Genomic DNA, 20,391 nt, shown 5'->3' with positions numbered 1-20,391 from the left:
TTGTGTAACCTGACCTTATCTTACTAATCAATGTTTGTTTGTTTGTTTTTTAAATCTGATCAAATATTGCATGACAAAGTATAAACTCGGGAGGAAAAAAACCACATGCAGTGATGTGGGAAGAAGGTGCACAGATTTTCTGTCATGCTTACACAAGTCCCATGATTTAATAAAAACAACAATGACGTTGCTGTCATCTGATCTGTCTACATGCAGTGGAGCCAATACACTGTAGATGGTGCACAAGTTAGTCTTCGAATTTGGTGTGCCTGATTAAACGTTTATAAATTCACACACCCCTACATCCATCTGCTGTATCTCATCAGCCAATCCCTTGACAGCAGCACAATGCATCAAATCTTGCAGATACAAATCAAGAGCTTCGGTTAATGTTCACACATCAGAATGGGGAAAATTGTGATCTCAAAGTGTGACTTTCTTTCACTGTGGCATGGGTGTTGGTTTGAGCCAGATGAACTGCTTTGAGTATTTCAGAAACTGCTGATCTCCTGGGGTTTTTCACACAAACAGTCTGTAGAGTTTAAACAGAATGGTGCGAAAAACAAAAAAACATCGAGTGAGCGATGGTTCTGTAGGTGGAAACGCCTTATAGATAAGTGAGCTCAGAGGAAAATGGGCAGATTGGTTCGAGCTTTTTTGCCAGGAAGGATATAGTAATTTGCAAAATAGGGGCGGCACGGTGGTGTAGTGGTTAGCGCTGTCGCCTCACAGCAAGAAGGTCCAGGTTCGAGCCCCGTGGCCAGTGAGGGCCTTTCTGTGCGGATTTTGCATGTTCTCCCCATGTCCACGTGGGTTTCCTCCGGGTGCTCCGGTTTCCCCCACAGTCCAAAGACATGCAGGTTAGGTTAACTGGTGACTCTAAATTGACCGTAGATGTGAATGTGAGTGTGAATGGTTGTCTGTGTCTATGTGTCAGCCCTGTGATGACCTGGCGACTTGTCCAGGGTGTACCCCGCCTTTCGCCCGTAGTCAGCTGGGATAGGCTCCAGCTTGCCTGCAACCCTGTAGAACAGGATAAAGCGGCTAGAGATAATGAGATGAGATAATCACTCTTTCCAACTGTGGTGAGCAGAAAAGCATCTCAGCATGCAACGGCAGAAGATCGCATTGGGTTCCACTCCTGCAGTCAAGAACAGGGATCTTAGAATCAACAACAAGTTCCTATTAAAATGGCCAGTGAGTGTATTTGCACATAACTAACTGCAAAACAATTTAATATTGGGGATTTCCACAACTAAACATTCCTCCCCCACCCAGAAAAAAATGATGATAAGCTCTAGAAAAAAATTTGTTCAACAGGTTTTAAAGCAACTCATGACCTGTTTAAAAATTATTCCAGAGCAATAGGAATGCCAACACTGAAACACACACACACACACACACACACCCAAAACATTTACTAAGCTGTAACTATCATTTATTTAAGTCTCTTAAAAACACAGAGGTTGTAGTCATGTCATCAACAGCAACAACAACAAAAATCATCAGAACCTACTGTATATGAGAGAAATGACCAAAAAATAAAAATGAATAACATTGTGCAAAAATTACTCTGACATTCTACAATTCCCTGTAATTTGTAGGAGATGATATGTATGGCAGTGTCTTTCAAATGGGGTAGCAGATGTACTTGGGGTGCATCCATCCATCCACCCATCTATCTATGTGCCGTTAATGCTGCCCTCTCTGAAAACATGAACATGTAAACAGTTGTAATATTCATTTATTCATTCATCCATTTTCAGTACTGCTTATCCATCGTGAGTCTGGTGTGATCTGGAACCAATCCCGGCTGAAACTGGATAAGAGGCGGGGGACACCTTGGACAGGCCGCCAGTCTATCGCAGGGCTAATACAGAGAGACAGACAGCCATTCACACACACACACACACACACACACACACACACACACATACATATCCAATTTAGAGTAGCCAATTGGCCTCATCTGCATGTCTTTGGATTGTGGGAGGAAACCGGAGCACCTGGAAGAAACCCATGCAGGAATGGGAAGAACATACAGTACAAACTCCACACAGAAAGGCCTCGTTTGACCAGCAAGTTCGAACCAGAACCTGCTTTCTGTGAGGTGACAGAGCTAACCACTGCACCACCGTGCTGCCCGATATTGTGAAAAAAACATAACAGTAGTTTGGACGATCACTAACTCAGTGATGTTTGTTATTGAGCTAATTTTCACTCTGTAGTGGGAGTGTACGTAGCGCAGCTCTTGTACAGATGGAGTTGCAGTGCTTTCCGTGCTGATCCTGTAGGAACTTCCTGATACCGGTGTGGTGGAAGTTATTGACAGATTTGGGCTTCCTGAGTGTGTGGATTTGAGGATCGGTAAGATACATCAATCCTTTCCCATTTGCAGTCATCCAGCCTGATGAACACATACACATGTTGAGAATATTAATTTGTGTGTGCTTATTTTGCATACACAGGTTAAATCAAATTAAAGGCCAATACAATCTTAAAAAGTGTATTAGTAAGGCGAGTTTCCTTGTCCTCTGGTACCTTGCAGGTCTACCACCACCTCTTGGCCATTAGAGAACTCATAAGTGAAGTGTCCAAACGCGATGCCGTATTTTGTGGTCAAATGATCATGGTTGATTTTCGTCGTATTGTTGGTCAGTTTCACAAATTCCCCCAGCATGTATGGCTCCACCGAAACACAGGCCAAGATGGTGTCAGACTCCAGGAGCTGGAAACAGAAAACCGACCAGGTTTCAGAACTGGAACAGTGTCAAATAAATGTGGAACTACAGTATATCAATAAGGATGATGACAGAAAGATAGGTACAGTGGTGCTTGAAAGTTTGTGAACTCTTTAGAATTTTCTATAGTTCTGCATAAATATGACCTAAAACATCAGATTTTCACACAAGTCCTAGAAGTAGATAAAGAGAACCCAGTTAAACAAATGAGAGAAAAATATTATACTTGGTCATTTATTTATTGAGGAAAATGATCTAATATTACATATCTGTGAGTGGCAAAAGTATGTGAACCTTTGCTTTCAGTATCTGGTGTGACCCCCTTGTGCAGCAATAACTGCAACTAAACGTTTGCGGTAACTGTTGATCAGTCCTGCACACCGACTTAGAGGAATTTTAGCCCATTCCTCCCTACAGAACAGCTTCAACTCTGGGATGTGGGTGGGTTTCCTCACATGAACTGCTCACTTCAGGTCCTTCCACAACATTTCGATTGGATTAAAAGGTCAGGACTTGGACTTGGGCATTCCAAAACATTAACTTTATTCTTCTTTAACCATTCTTTGGTAGAACGACTTGTGTGCTTAGGGTCATTGTCTTGCTGCATGACCCACCTTCTCTTGAAATTCAGTTCATGGACAGATGTCCTGGCATTTTCCTTTAGAATTCGCTGGTATAATTCAGAATTCATTGTTCCATCAATGATGACAAGCCATCCTGGCCCAGATGCAGCAAAACAGGCCCAAACCATGATACTACCACCACCATGTTTCATAGATGGGATGGTGGACTCATGAACGTTAACATTAGCCAATGTGAGAGAGGCCTTCAGTTGCTTAGAAGTTACCCTGGGGTCCTTTGTGACCTCGCCGACTATTACACGCCTTGCTTTTGGAGTGATCTTTGTTGGTCGACCGCTCCTGGGGAGGGTAACAATGGTCTTGAATTTCCTCCATTTATACACAATCTATCTGACTGTGGATTGGTGGAGTCCAAACTCTTTAGAGATGGTTTTGTAACCTTTTCCAGCCTGATGAGCATCAACAATGAGATTTCTGAGGACCTCAGAAATCTCCTTTGTTTGCGCCATGATACACTTCCACAAATATGTGTTGTGAAGATCAGACTTTGATAGATCCCTGTTCTTTAAATAAAACAGGGTGCCCACTCACACCTGATTGTCATCCCATTGATTGAAAACACCTGACTCTAATTTCACCTTCAAATTTACTGCTAATCCTAGAGGTTCACATACTTTTGCCACTCACAAATGTGTAATATTGGATCATTTTCCTCAATAAATAAATGACCAAGCATAATATGTTTGTCTCATTTGTTTAACTGGGTTCTCTTTATCTACTTTTAGGACTTGTGTGAAAATCTGATGATGTTTTAGGTCATATTTATGCAGAAATATAGAAAATTCTAAAGGGTTCACAAACTTTCAAGCACCACTGTATGTGAGTTAAGGCAGACTTCAGAATTATTAGCACCCTTCATAAAAATGTGTTTTTGTATGTTTAATTGGTTTCAGAATTGATCTTGATCACCACAATTAATATTCAGTGTATTTTCATCCGCCCTTGGACAGAAAAACAGCACTCAGACTCTTCCAGGAATATCTCATATTCAGAGACACTCATAGAAAATCCTCCATGCAGAATATTTCAATCTTCTTGATTATATTTATGTTTTAAGGTTTGTACATGTAGACGACCTTTTTCAATTCAGTCCATCTTTTTTGCTATTGATTTAGATGTATTTTGGGGGTTAGATCCATCTACGATCTGAAATCCTGGTGAAATTCTGGTACTTATCAGAATTCATTACACCATCAATATTCACAAGAACCTCTGAACCACCAGCAACAAAACTGCCCAAGTGCATCAGTGTTCCACTGCCGTATCTGCCTGCATTTCTTGAAAAGTTCTTTAGGGGTATCAATTATTTTTGAGAGAAATAAAACAAGTTCTTCTCAAGGGAATAATTGTCCATTTTCTCCATTTGTTTCACATGAAAATTTAAATAATTGTGTGGAATATTGTTTCTCCAATCATTTGTACTTGTTCTTGAAAAATTCAGGGGTTGGTACAGACAGATGGATGGACGGATGGATGGATAGATGGAAACACAAACTCATAGCTGGCTAAGCATAAGTATAAAGAGTGATTGCGAGTGTGTTACCAGCAGTAGCTCAGAGGGAAGGTAGAAAATCTGGGTGGTGATATTGTTCTCATAGAGGCGCTTGTTGAACTCCATGACATAAAACTGAGCCGTCATCTGTCTTTCCACATCGCCAAGGTGTGTGTCAATCTTCCTTTCTTTCAAATACTCCTTTCCTACATAACTTGGAGTGTGTGACAAGAAAACAAGTTAGCACTAATTATTTTTGACCCAATAGCATAGACTGAGCCTGTCTGACGTGCTATGCAATAATGATTTAAAATTACAAAATTGTGACAAAAGGTTTGGCAATTTTTGTGATATGAGAAATGAATCTTAACAATTTTTTTTATTTTTGTGGTTCTAACCTTCCCAGCAGTAATTCCTGGTGTAGATACTGAACTCTAAACGCTTGTCTCTGTCCTCCTTCGACATCCATCTTTAGCACCTCACCCACATACACATTCGTTTCACAGGCAGTCCATGAGTCTGTCGTCTTGGAGTATTTCAACACAAGTGCACCTAAAATAGAGTATATTAAATATAATACTGTATTAACAGCATGGATTAAATCTGTAATTAGACTGGTCAACAATTTTTCAGAAGCTGTCTGCTTTAGAGATGTTTGTTATGAAATTTGGTGTGTGTTGAATTCAAATATGACAAAACAGCTGATTGACTATGGGTTCTAAGATATTTAAGATTTTACATTTTATACTTATGTACATTGTGTAGATAGTAACGGTTTAGGTTTAAGTATAAATTGTAAACTTAGGTCTCTTCATGTGTTTATGGTTGGTTTACATGATATTTCACCTGTTCTCTTTATGTAACACTAAAAAAAAAATCAGCAAAAAAGTTTATATAAATAAAATGTATTATGAACCAAATGGCAATGAACAATTATGTAGGAGTACTGAATAGGTTTAGTCCTTATTCAGTGTGTACTCAGTGCTTTTTGGCAGCTGTATTCATGAAACGGAGCATCTCTTGTCAAGCTTGTCAAGCAAAGACTTAAATCTCGAGTGCATAGCACTGTATGATTTTTTTTCAGCTGATGTGGCAATTTGTTCAGCAGAGTGATGCAAGTTGACTTGTGATTGCATCATCAGTGACTTCTAGGAACATGTTCTACTTCCTTGTCTCCAGACCGCCAGATGGCGCAGTTTAGACTGTGTGAAACCCCTTACGCGAGCCGCATCTCTTGCCAAGAATTTATACCCAAGTTGTCAACTCGTGACGTATGGCGTGCCCTAAATGATAAAACAGTAGCACACACGTCAATCATTGCCTTTCGCTTTCTCGCCGTTGTCGAGATCAGACGTGGATACAACACAGCTATCTTACGGAGTTGTCTCCAACAGCTGGCGCCACAGTTTTACCCTTCGGATCGGATTGAATATATCATCACCAGTGGATTCCAGTTTAGAAAAGCTAGTCTTAGAAGAAGGCGAGTTATCTTTGCTGTGCAGACCCACCACACCGGTCTAGCACGCTGACTAGCATTCGCAGCTAGGTACAGTCCAATGCCCACACCCCGGCATTGGAACACTGTATTATAATCACCTCACACTCGTCTGAATGTATGCTAGCGCCCAGCCCCCGGCGCAACACATTTTCTTAAACCATAACCGGCGCTATCCCCGGCTCGGCATCGAGAGGTAAGTTCAGTTGCGTGGTGACAGACCTCTCCACTGGTCTAGCACAATCAGTAGCGCACTAGCGCCCAGTCCCCAGTGCAGCAGCACAATGGCAAAACGACCACTACCTGTCCCCATTCCCCGGCGCAGCGTAGCAAAACAATAAATAAAGAGCACCTGTTTACCCGTGCCTTTTTCCGCTTTACAAGTGCAAGGTGCTCAGCCCCCAACACCAAAACATTTGTATGGCCTCAAGCTTACAGTGAATCAGATTGGATTACAGCACTGTTAACAAGCAGTTCTCTTGTGTGTTCTCTCCATGACACATAACGTTAACTGATTGTGTGTTAATAGGCTACAATAATTAATACAATAACATTAACACAATTGGTAAGTATGGCCTGGTGTGTTCTGTGTGGTACACCCATGGAAGTGGACGATCTACATGATCGCAGCCCCAGCTGCCTGGGAATTAATCATCTCAGAGAGGCTATGACTGATCCATGTGTGCATTGTAGCCTGCTCTCTATACAACAGCAGGCACGATTAGCAGGCATTGATGGAAAAGAGGACTGCCTTCTCTCTTCTCCTCCAGCTCAGGAGCGCGCAGGTAAGCGCCCAGTGGCTACACGCCCAGTGGCTTCGCATGCTCCCCCAAAAGTGAAAAAGCCCAAACGTTCACAGGAGCTGACACGCAGGGTAGATCAATTGACAGAGAGTGTTGCACAGATAAGAGAGATGCTTATTAGCAGAGGTGGAAAGAGTACTAAAATATTATACTCAAGTACAAGTACTGTTACTCTGATGAAATTTTACTTAAGTACAAGTAAAGTTACCAGACAAAAAATCTACTCAAGTAAAAGTAAAAAGTAGATCATTTAAAATGTACTTTGAGTAAAAGTAAAACATTACTTTTAACAATGGGTGTTTTCTGCCTCCATTGTGTTGTGCAAAAATGAAAAAGAAGAGGAAACAAGGATATATGTACATCTCAACCCAGATGTTTTATTTAAAGGAAGTGTATCAAATTGAATGCTTAGGATAATGCTGCATTAAAACTGAGACAAACAAAAAAGGTCAATACACACAGTCATGTCGTTTACATCGCCCTGACCACACACAAAGCATTGTACACGAAATATGAAAGTGAAATGTTGCACCGAAATCTCGTAGCTTGCCTGTGTGCACTGTGTGTTATTGAACAATTCAATTCAAACATTATTTGTTTTGCTTAGTATTCCTTTCTGGCCTGTTGGATGTAGAATGGTAGGAGGACTGATCACGTCAGGTTGGCGAGCTAACTTGCTTGCATGATTAGCCAACCGAATAACAGACTAGTTACCGTTATGTTACAGTACCAACAGGTTGCTACTTCAACATTAGCAATGCCATCCACTATTTTTGGAATATAACCAGCCTATTGTCGGTTTTACTATGGAAAGGAAACATTATGATCAGGGGCGCAGATACGTTTTTTGAACTGGGGGGGACAAAAAACTGGGGGGGGGGGGGGACAAAAAACTGGGGGGACAAAGCTGCCAGCAAACCAACCCCAACCCCGATATGCCTGTCAAACTTGTTGTGGGTAACCATAGCAACCAAGCTCGAGCTCGCAACCTGTGCAGTCTGTGCAGCTCAACCAACCGAATATCAGTCTTTGTTTTGTTTTATGTGAGTTGTTGCAACTATGTATACACTGCTGTGCACCTCAATAAACCGAATGGTAATTAGTTTTTTGATTTTTCCGTGAGGTTTGCCTTACGCAAAGAAAGACAGCATAGATGTTTTTTCCTCCCTATAAGTGGGGGGGACTGAACGAGGTGAATTTAAATCTGGGTGGGACGAATCCCACCCGTCCCACCCTCTATCTGCGCCCGTGATTATGATGCCAATGACAATACTTACCTCAACATGCTTGCGCAGATTAGACGTCGAATTTTTGTATGCCGCAATGGTTGTCTTCTTGGGCACACAATCTGCATTGCATAATGAAACTGTCACCCCTTTTCTCTACAAAGCTGAAGTGATCACGTATGTAGGGCCAGGGGTGCACTTCATTACTGGAAGAAATTGCGTTTTCTGCAGGGTCGTCCACCACAGGTTCCTCGGTCTCCTCCATGTCCGCAGGGGCGCTTTATCAACACCCGTGGCCCAGGGGCTAGGCCCCTCATAGGCTACCTGTCAACCCTACCCTTACCGTTGGCCAGGAAAACACTCTTATTTTATTTGCAATACGTGTCAAGCATTTACAGTGTAAGCGCGTAATTAGCCTAGAAGCCTACGATAGGTTACGTTTGGCTCAGCGTAGCTGCGCAAGGCCCACGCTCACATCGCTCAACACATCCGACCACAGAGGGAGAGAAGAACGCATGCATTATCATTACAGAGCCAGTTCTGATTATTACCACGGACAGGACAGTGATACTGCGTAACTTTCACGCAGGGGCATGGCCAGAGATAACCACACAAGTGCGCGTGCACTAATGTAGACCTATGTGTTGTAAACATAAAACACACACACCTACAGACAAGTCCTTTTAAAAAATAAAATACATAAAAATAGCTCGGCGGCATGAAAACAAACATTCACTGCAAGACAAGGTGCCCTAGAATCGCCATCAGTTTTTAATATCTATATGGACTTTGTTGTCAGGATTGCACAGCATGAGATATCAAAACTGTACCCAGATACAGGCTTCAAGTTCAGATATTGCATTCCAAATGAGGTATCCACAAGAGAAATGCGTACGAAAGCACGAGCATCAGGAGAGGGTTGCATAACAGAGATTCTATACGCAGATGATCAGGCCATACTCGCTGGATCCATCGAGGAGCTTCAGAATATTCTTCAGTTGTATGATAAGACCTACACCCGCTTTGGTTTACAAATATCATATGTCAAAACAGAAACAATGGCTTTTAACGTCAATGAGGATATCAAATGTAAACCAAGTATCATTTCCCTTGGCGGCACTAATATTAAAAACATCTGCACCTTTAAATATCTTGGTTATAATGTCAGCAACTGTGATGAATCCTCACACTTCCTGCATGCTAGGATAAGTGCTGCATTCATGAAATGGAATGAACTGAAACACGTTCTAACCGACCACCGAATACTACTAAAAACCCGTATAAAGTTCCTAGTGGCATGCGTTCGATCTCGTCTCCTGTACAGCACACAGGCATGGCAACTATCATCCAGTGAAATTCAGAAAATTGAGGTAGTGTGGCACGGCTTCCTAAGGAAAATGATTAAAGGTGGATATAAACGAAAGAATGCCCCTGACCAAAAGAACACTACAAATGAAGATATAGACTAGAGCTACAAGATGTCCAATGCTGACCTCCGGAAACTGACAGGAACCCAGGATATAAAACTATCCTGCTACGTACAACAACTAAAATATATTGCTCACGTTTGCCGGATGGGCAATAACCAAGTGCAAAAGCAGCTCCTGTTTGACAAAAATGGTTACAAATGGATGAAATGGGAAAATCTGCTGGGCATAGACACCCAACAGATAAGACGTATGATGATGGACAAATCAAACTTTGAGCAACTGCTGCAACTGCTACAGCAGAAGCACCCCTAGAGAGTTTAACTTTTGACAGGGGAACATGATGATGATGATGAAGGTACTTGGCTCAGCGGCCACATGAAATGTAAACACCATGGACAGCGGCCAAACTCATAACTCTACAGACCGAAATACACAAAACCAAGTCCTACTAGGGTCTATTTTACCGATCTATGTTCAAGCATCATGCAAGTCTTCCTTCTCCTTGAATAAGACCGTGCATTCAACTGCCTTTTTGACATGACTGCATAGAAATACCACTTGCAACAATATTTCATGCACTCCATCAAGAAAAAAGTTAAACATGAACACGGGCATACTGTTTTGAGCATACAATTTTTTAAAAAGAAACTAGCTACATCAAAGTCCTTCAATAAACCCATCCTTTAGCGCAAATGAGCTTAACCTAGTTCAAAGCATGACGCTAGCAGTAGCTGCATAAGGCAAAATCATGTGGGCCTTTCGTCAACAACAAGCCATGGCGGGCAAACATTAATAATCAAGTGTCCTTACCTTAAAACATTGTCTTGACCACAGAACTTCTCAAGTATTTCACTTAAATCCACACGGGTTAACAACACACCCAACACAGCTAGCGAGAAATGTGGATATGCGCTAGCTTTGTATTGCTATTCCCCTCAGTATGCTTACTCTGTCTGCTGCCCGAACTGTGAAAATTATAGGCTACAATCTTTTCATCAATTTCTTCAGTAGATGCCGTTTTAGACATTTTATTATCCCCATCGAAATATGCTATTATACTAACAGGATTATAACTCAAATCACACGACATGTATTCAAATCACAACTGATTTATTTTACTGTTGGACAGATCACAGCATATCTAGCCTAGCTACACATAGCCTAGCTGCTGGTACGGCCGATAACTGATAAGTAGCTGATATTCTGAACAGATTGGTGATCCTTACCTTAAAAAAGTCTGTGACTTTAGGCAACGATTCTATCATTACCTGTATCTCTCTCTTTTTTCCTTTTATGTGCCCCACTAACATGTGAACGCTTCATCTTTCAAAGCCTCTAAATTTGTGTCTCTGTAGTCTGCAGTCTTTGGCGCGCTTTCGTGCGTGACGTTACATTTTGTTACATTTTATTCTGGTACAGTTGTGGGTGTTCGTTTCGCGAACCACATCCACCATGTCTCTTACAGCAGGCTACTGTGCGCTCATTTATTTCTAACCTTATTTCTATCCGTACATTAATGTAGGCCCACGATTCCGACAGTTTATTATTTTATTAATATTACAAGGCCCCTGATTGGCTGTGGCCCAGGGGCTTGAGCCCCCCGAAGCCCCCCCTTAAAGCGCCGGTGCATGTCCGCCATCGTCTGTGTGAGACTCGCGCGCGCGACAACTGTCCTTCCCATGATTCATTTCCAGAACGCATTTCCCCTTCTCCGTTTTAGCCTTTTTTTTTATTTATTTTTTTACTCAGTAACGGTTGTGATGTAAAATGTACCGAAGTACACTACTTAAAAGAAAACATACTTAAGTAAAAGTAAAAGTACACTCTTTAAAAATTACTTGAAAAAGTATAAGTACACAAAAAAGCTACTCAAGTACAGTAACGCGAGTAATGTAATTCGTTACTTTCCACCTCTGCTTATTAGTATGCATTCACAACATGCATCACAGCCTGGCTCTCAGACAGAGGATGAGGCCCCTCTGCCTGCTTCACAGCCAATCCTGCCTCCATCTCCCCTACACAGAGAAAAGGATACAGTTTCTCTTGCTGCCACAGATAGCTTGTTTCCTTTGGGCAGAGATTTTTTCATTCCCAGATGACCATGTTGCCTTCCACTCTCCTGCTACAAAGAGTGGCAGGGAGTCAGAGGATAAGCCAGAATCATCAGTGGTCAATGCCACTCTAGCAGGAATCATTCGAATGGCCCTGGCAAAGCTTAACATAGAACCTCTTCCTCAGAGTCTGGTGCAGACAAACCGTCTTTGCCGCTTATCCACACACAGCAATGATCTCTTTATCCCTCACTGTGAGGACTGTGTTAAGATGTTTACTAAAGCACTAAAGGAGGCAAATACCAGCAGAATGGACTGTCCCACTAGACTGTTGGCTTCCATGGCAAACCCAGGCTCTGCAGGCCTGGGCCCCATGCCACCGGTGGAGTCAGTAGTGGTGTCACTGTTTGCCCCACCTGATGAAGCCCTTCGTGCTGACCCGCGGTGCCCTAGCCCAGAGTGCAGACGCACTGACAATTTGTTGTGTAGAGCTTATAACACTCAGGCTACAATGGGGTGGGTCCTGAATACCATGGCCCATCTACTACTTGCTTTGCAGACAACCCTACAGCCAACCTCAGATGTGGCTGCCTCTGAGTTGATAGACACTGCTCTTCAGAGTGTGGGGGCAATGACTAAGCAGTGTGGTAAGTCTATGGGACTGCTCCTCCAGGCCCGCAGGCAGATCTGGGTAGCACAGTCCCCTCTTCCTGATGCAGCTAGGAATGTCTCGTGCCAACTACCCTTGGCCCCTGGGCAGGTGTTTGGCCCAGCAGCGCAAGAGGCTCTAAACCGCCACCAACTTGCTTCTGAAACACACTCCCAACATGTGAAACTGAGACCTGCTTTCAGACAACCTCAGGCATTGCCACCACCTACCTTTTGCGGCGCCCCTTCCTACCGCCGCCATACAGCAGCCTTCCAGCAGCCTCAGCGGAGGCAAACAGAACATGGCTTTCCCCAGCGTGGAACACGTGGCAGACCCCCTACCTCTTTTCCAAGGGTAACTCACAGCCGTCCCCCTAAAGCTGCACACCGCCCACAGTCACGAGACTGATGGTGCGCGGCTGGCGGCAGGGCATTTTACTCCTCAACAGCTGGAGTACTGGGGCTCAACAACGCCAAACCTGTGGGTCCTGAACACCCTCAAAGGTGGTTATCGCCTTCAATTTCGACGCTGGCCTCCTCTAAACTTAGGGCTACGTGTCACGCGTGCTCAAAGCCTGGAAACACGTTCTGCCCTACTATCGGAAATTCAGTCCCTCTTAAACAAAGATGCCATAGAAGAAATAGACCCCCAGACACGTCGGGAGTGTTCTCCACCTACTTCGTCGTACCCAAGAAAGATGGTGGGCTCCGGCCAATACTAGACCTACACCATCTAAACACTTACCTCAAGCAGCTGCCCTTTCGTATGCTGCGTACTTCAGACGTGCTCCACTCAGTGGAGGCGGGAGACTGATTCATTACAGTGGATCTACGAGATGCGTATTTTCACGTACCCATTCATCCTCAGCACCGTCTCTTCCTTCGTTTCCATTTCGAAGGTCACTCATTCCAGGTCAAGGTGCTTCCTTTTGGGCTATCACTGGCCCCCTGGGTCTTTACCAGGTGCATGTGCGAGGCCCTGTCTCCATTACATCACCAGGGCATCCGCGTCCTACCCTATCTGGACGACTGGCTGCTTTGTGCACGGTCCCCAGAGCAAGTGCGTGCGAATGCTCAGATACTACTCAATCATGTTTCAGCTCTCGGTTTGACGGTGAACTTCAAGAAGAGCACACTGGAACCGACTCCGACCATCGACTTCATAGGCATTCACCTGAATGCAATCACGCTACAAGCGTGCCTGACTCAGGGAAGAATTCGCAACATACTGGGGCTGGCCACACGAGTCCGGTCGAGTCAGACCGTCCGCTATAGCCTGCTGCTGCTTCTTGCAGGCATGTTGGCGGCTGCAACACCTGTTATTACATTAGACAGGCTTCATCTCCGGCCTTTTCAATCATGGCTGAGGGTCAAGAGACTCTCAGCTCAGACCCAAAAGCGTGTGCTGGTGTCGATGACACCAAAGGGCATTGCCTCCCTGAAGCAGTGGGCACTGAGATCTTTTCTTCTGAGGGGAGTCACACTGGGACCACCCCCAGCTCAGAGGGAGGTCATCACCACGGATGCCAGTCAACACGGCTGGGGTGGAGTGTGGAATCACCAGGGGATTCATGGTGTGTGGCAGGACAGGTTCCAGTCCTGCCACATAAACTACCTGGAACTGCGGGCTGTCTGGCTGACGCTACAGCACTTCAGAGGACAGCTGGAATGCAAACATGTCCTTATTCGGTCGGACAACACTCCAACAGTATATCACATCAACCACTGGGGGGGGATGAGGTCCTCCTTGCTGAACACCCTAACCAGGCAGATCTGGCTGTGGGCGGATGCACACCTGCTATCTCTGAGGATGATACATGTGCCCGGGAAGAAGAATTGTGTAGCGGACACTCTCTCTCGGGGCGGGTCCCTCATGGGGGAGTGGTGCCTGAATAAGGAGGTAGTTCAGATGATTTGGAAAACATACAGACAAGTGGAGGTAGACCTATTTGCCACCAGAGAGATGACCCACTGTCCGAAGTGGTTCTCACTGCGGGGCGAGCCTGGGTCCCTGGGGCAGGATGCGTTGGCCCATCAGTGGCCAAACCTGAGGCTGTATGGGTTCCCTCCGTTCCCACTGATATGGCAGCTACTCGAGCGCATACGGACGACCAACCAGCCTGTGCTTCTGGTCGCGCCATACCGTGTATACAGTCCCTGGTTTTATCTTCTGAAAGCACAGTTGACAGGTCCACCCAGCCCTCTACCAGTCAAGACAGACCTGCTGACCCAGTTGAATGGCAGTCTGTGGCACAGACACCCTCAGAGACTGAAGCTCTGGGTCTGGCCCTTGGGGGCTCATCCGGCATACTGGAATGTTCACAGGGGGTCAGGAACACTCTTCTAAATGCTCATTCTCCATCTACATGCCTGTTGTATAGTGGCAAATGGAAATATTATTCAGCATGGTGTTCTGAACGCAGTATTGACCCAGTGGCAAGTACTTTGAAGAACATTTTGGAATTTCTGCAGGGCCTTTTGGAGGCTGGTCGCTCTGCATCGACCCTGAGAGGATATGTGGCTACGATGTCAGCCTACAGGGGTCCAATTGATGGGCACCCTGTCAGGGCGCATAAGATGATTGTGACCTTCCTGAAAGGTGCAAAATGTTTGAATCCACCTCACAAATGCATCGCACCTCAGTGGGACCTCCATATTGTGTTGAACAGTCTCTGTAGCCCTCCATATGAACCTCTGGGGAGTGCTGACATTAAGTGGCTTTCAATGAAGACTGCTTTCCTGATTGCAGTGGCCTCAGCGAAAAGGGTAAGTGAGTTGCAAGCACTCTCCGTCAACCCACTGTGTCTGCAGTGGGGGCCAGAGATCTCATGAGTAATGTTGTGGCCGAACCCTACTTTTCTACCTAAAGTGTTGGGTCCAGATTTTGTTAACAGGCCTCTGATTATTCCTGCTTTGGATCCTTCAGATAATATACTGAACATGGACCTTTGTCCTGTTAGGGCACTTAGGCAGTATGTGACAGTCACAGCAGACTGGCAAACCACTGACCAATTGTTTGTGTGCTTCAGTGACAGATGTAAAGGGGGGGCCTTGTCTAAGGATAGGTTGGCTCATTGGATTACAGACACTATATCTTACGCTTATTCTTCTACAGGCCATGACATGCCGACGGCAGTGAAATGTCACTCCACTTGTTCTGTGTCTACCTCTTGGGCTGCCCTGAAGGGTGTGAGTCTATTGGATATTTGTTTGGCCGCAACCTGGACGTCAGCCTGCACATTTTCCAGGTTCTACAGGATAAATGTTGCTACTAGTTCTTCATCATGCATGCAGGCTGTGTTTAGCGCTACTCCATCTGTTCATTAGCTGTGGACAACAGCAGTTCCTTTCATGGGAGGTGTGAGCTTTACAGCCTCCACCAGTTCTTGATTGTTACAAATACAATAATAGAAGTGTAACTAATCTGACTTGTTCAATAAAGTGAAGTCAGTAACATAACACTAGTCTGTGGTGTTTTTTCCTTTGTTATGTCTTACGTATTAGTTGGACCCTCGTGACAGCTTGGACATAAGTCTTCCACACAGTCTAAACTGCGCCATCTGGCGGTCTGGACACAAGGAAGTAGAACGCTGGTTACATAGGTAACCGTGGTTCTACGACTGGTGGAAGACCGCCAGATAGACCAGTCACTCGGGACTCTGGTTCTGGTGAGAAAGGCTCCAGGCAATGATAGACGTGTGTGCTACTGTTTTATCATTTAGGGCACATCATACGTCACGAGTTGACAACTTGGGTATAAATTCTCGGCAAGAGATGCGGCTAGCGCAAGGGGTTTCACACAGTCTAAACTGCGCCATCTGGCGGTCTTCCACCAGTTGTAGAACCACGGTTACCTACGTAACCAGCGATATCATGTATGATGCAATACCGGCTTCAGATTGCATCATTCATTGTTTTGCCAAAAAAGTAAGTACTATCCAAACCCAATCATAGATTTATTCATAGAGCCAATCTTGAAAACTAGAGCCAATGAACAATTTTAAGTTTCATTTTCGTTCTCAGCGACCCAGAATTAGTAAAGTTTGACTGTATTTATTTCGGAAGCATTTTGGCTGTAGACCAGTGTTATACTGTAGTCATATTAAAGACAGTTACTGTATTAGTAATAGTTATTAAAAGTTACTCAAATAACCACTCTGTGAAACTGCAGTGCACAGAAAAGCATCCCAGCACACATGACACATCAGTGCTTGATGTGAATTGCCAACCACATTGGGTTCTGCTCTGGTCAGTCGGCAACAATGCTAGCACACCTTCAAATGTTCATCCTTAACACATTACAACTGATTGATATACATTTATGAGCTGATTTTTTTTTAATTTGTTCTGTCTTTCCTTGGCACCCCAGTCCATGGTAGCCAACACAGGCCAAAAGCATCCAAGCATCCTGATAGGCTAAATTTGTTAGCTGGAAAGGAGAGTGTCTCGAAATGACAGTCAAAAAATAAACTAAACCAGATGTGTCCAATCCTATCCTCCAAGGCCTGGGGTGGCTGCAAGTTTTCATTCCAACCAAACTACAATGAAAACCTGTAGTCAAACCAGTCCTTTACAGACAAAATGGAAAACTTCTGAATTAGATAAACATACATTTCATTTTGGCCAAATTGTAGGACTAATGAAGGAACCTACTATAAGCTTTGTTGTAATTGCGGAGTTGAAATGGTTTATCTGGAAGCCTCTTCAGTAGGCAACCTTGGCACACTCCTGAGAGGAGAGATCTGTAGTCCTGCTGTGTCAAAACTACAGTTCCCATCTTGCAACCCTGAAAACAACCATTACAACAGTTCATATTGGAAAGAACGCTGTTGTGCTTGTTGGATGAACCCTGATCGCTATCTGCATTCTCTAACATTTTTCCAGACATCTGAGAATGTTCGTAGGCGTCGTCTTTAGTTTCAACAGGAGGAGAAACCTTTATGTTGCCTTTCATAGGTTTGTTTGCTGCAGTTGTGTTTCCTTGTGTTGCTTCAGACTGATCAACCTGAAAAAATTCACATGAGCAGAGTTCAGTCGATGGTAACGACTGTCTGTGTTGGAAACTTCCAATCTGCGCCTTGCTTGCATCATTTCCTGTGAGGTAGAAAGGACTAAAGTGTTCCTTGTTAATTGATGATACTGAAGAATTGAGGTTTAGATACTCAAAGGAACTACCAGGACCACCCTCGCTTGGTAACGTGTCACAGTTTGGATTGACGACTTGCTTGTTCTCTAAGACCTCAGTAAAACCTCCAATTTGAGGTGATCTAGAGAATGAGATACTTTGCCATGAAGAACCCAAGCTACTAATGGACCCTGATGAAGTTCTTGTCTTTTTGTCTTTCCCATCAGAATTACTGGTGACTGGACAATTCTCTTCACTTTCCAAGGTGGTGCAAAGTTCTGGATTTGACTGCTGTTGACTAGCGCTATCTAGAAAAGAAAAATCTGTGCAAGCTTGATGGTTAACATTAGACATACTAGCTCCTGTACCACCATCATCGACGTCTTCACTTCCCAAAGTGGTGCAAAGCCCTTGCATGTTCTTCTCTGGATGACTTGTGCTAGCTTGACAGGAAAGATCTGGTCTGGTTTGATTGCTAGCATTAGCAGATTTACCTTCAATATCTTTATGTCTCTTCTGCTTGTTGTCATGACCATCATTATCATCTACTTCTGTGCAACAGAAAGGATCAACTAGAACTGGTGAACTCCCACTGTTATCAGACAGACTTGTCCACGAAGATCCTAAACTGCTGCGTCCTCCAGACATTCTTGAAATTTTAGCTTGTTGGTCTTTTTTATCTGGCTTCTTTTCCTCACGATCCATTGTATCAGAGACTGTTTCTGCAAGCTGATCTAAAATTTTGGGCTTAGCTAAAAAATTTTTGTTTTCGATCCCCAGCTGATGTTCACTTGATTTCTGGCTTGCGGTATGACAGTCTGTTCCAAGTGACTCAGTTGGCGTTTGGACAGCTGTAATGCAGTTAGCATGACTTGCATCTTGATGGTTTCCTGCACAGTTCTGCACAGAAAAAGCTTCACATACCGATCTGTGGTGCTTCTGAAAACATTCCATGACCTTTGCAAAATCATCCATAGTGAACGGGACTGGTCTGTCCTCTATGGCACGATAACTGTCAGGAATATATGAACGTGGGTCAGAATTAGTGAAGGGCTTCGTTTTGAGAAGTGCCTTAACACGTTGTAGCTTCACCATGACTTCAGAAGAAAGTGCGTTCTTATCAGAGTCGTCTTTAAAGCAGTAAGAGTAAAAAAGAACCACAGCTTCCTGGCAAGCCTGAAAAGCCGCGTTGACCTGCTCACTTGGACCAAACATCCATTTGTTGGTTGTGGCTAAGCAATAAGCAGTTCTGATGAGTGTGTGTAGTTCCTGTTGACTAGTTACCACTTCATGCTCTTTCTTCGTTAGCAAACCATTCTCAAAGGCTTCCTTAGCCAAAGCGAGATATGTGTGCTGATTTGGAGCAGGACAGTCTTTGGAAAAACTGTAGGACAGGAGGCATGTTCCTTGAGTAACCTGGAGAAAGTTTGTTGAGTAAGAAATCAAGATTTAGCCAGAAAGAACAAACAACACATTTCTAAATTTGCTTAGAAACAAACAAGGAACAAGACAAAGGTGTTTCTTCAAATATTAAGATTGTAATAAGTTTGAATTTTAGAATGTGGGGCATTTATTGGTGAAAAAGAAAGAGTTTAAAAAAAACAAACAAAAAAAACGTACCATGTGTGTAAGTACATACAGAGAGCTGAACTGACTGTACACGGTGGCCATTTTGGCAGCCTGAGCTGCGCACAGCAGTCGATGACTACAATCTCCTAAAAACCCCTGTTCAAAACATTTTTTAAGTTAATGTTGTTGCTGTTTTTACAACTAGCATTTGTAAACATGATATTTTATTATTTCATATTTCCATCTCTTATTTTAACCACCACCTCCCATCAGCATGGGAAGATTTTAACCTAAAACCTGCAATGGTTTTGCTCTACTATTTAAAGGGACGATCTGGCAGGACACAACATGGCAAGGAATAGGCGTTCTTCTATCCTACCAGGTTGATATGAGGCTTTTTCTGAAATGTAGCAAAGTCTTTATCATTCATAGAGACCAAGATGTTAGCCAGAAGCCCAAGAGATGCTCCAATACCCTGGAATACACAAACACACAATTATCGATTACTGCCAGAGGTGGAAAGTAACGAATTACATTACTCGCGTTACTGTACTTGAGTAGCTTTTTTGTGTACTTATACTTTTTCAAGTAATTTTTTAAAGAGTGTACTTTTACTTTTACTTAAGTATGTTTTCTTTTAAGTAGTGTACTTCGGTACATTTTACATCACAACCGTTACTGAGTAAAAAATAAATAAATAAAAAATAAAAAAAGGCTAAAACGGAGAAGGGGAAATGCGTTCTGGAAATGAATCACGGGAAGGACAGTTGTCGCGCGCGCGAGTCTCACACAGACGATGGCGGACATGCACCGGCGCTTTAAGGGGGGGCTTCGGGGGGCTCAAGCCCCTGGGCCACAGCCAATCAGGGGCCTTGTAATATTAATAAAATAATAAACTGTCGGAATCGTGGGCCTACATTAATGTACGGATAGAAATAAGGTTAGAAATAAATGAGCGCACAGTAGCCTGCTGTAAGAGACATGGTGGATGTGGTTCGCGAAACGAACACCCACAACTGTACCAGAATAAAATGTAACAAAATGTAACGTCACGCACGAAAGCGCGCCAAAGACTGCAGACTACAGACTACTGAGACACAAATTTAGAGGCTTTGAAAGATGAAGCGTTCACATGTTAGCGGGGCGCATAAAAGGAAAAAAAAAAGAGAG

The 20,391-nt window shown here is 43.7% G+C and overlaps 1 protein-coding gene across 2 annotated transcripts in view; it reads right to left on the bottom strand.

The window, feature by feature from the left end:
* Window positions 1-20,391, bottom strand: part of alpk1 (alpha-kinase 1) — a 47,455-nt gene that overhangs the window by 99 nt on the left and 26,965 nt on the right. The window contains exons 8-14 of one of the 2 annotated variants that reach the window (XM_060917078.1): window positions 19,601-19,696; window positions 19,273-19,377; window positions 17,181-19,068; window positions 5,273-5,426; window positions 4,926-5,088; window positions 2,542-2,728; window positions 2,190-2,407 (exon numbers count right to left, since the gene is read on the bottom strand). In XM_060917078.1, the coding sequence (XP_060773061.1) occupies window positions 2,211-2,407; window positions 2,542-2,728; window positions 4,926-5,088; window positions 5,273-5,426; window positions 17,181-19,068; window positions 19,273-19,377; window positions 19,601-19,696 (2,790 nt within the window). In that variant the 3' untranslated portion in view covers window positions 2,190-2,210. Of the gene's footprint in view, window positions 1-918; window positions 2,408-2,541; window positions 2,729-4,925; window positions 5,089-5,272; window positions 5,427-17,180; window positions 19,069-19,272; window positions 19,378-19,600; window positions 19,697-20,391 lie in introns of those variants that run through there. The other variant, XM_060917077.1, reaches the window with a different exon arrangement.

This window comes from Neoarius graeffei, chromosome 3 (assembly GCF_027579695.1).
Source record: "Neoarius graeffei isolate fNeoGra1 chromosome 3, fNeoGra1.pri, whole genome shotgun sequence".
Classification (NCBI taxonomy): Eukaryota; Metazoa; Chordata; class Actinopteri; order Siluriformes; family Ariidae; genus Neoarius; species Neoarius graeffei.
The sequence above is the reverse complement of the archived record's forward strand: the minus strand, read 5'-3'. Positions and strand labels throughout refer to the sequence as shown.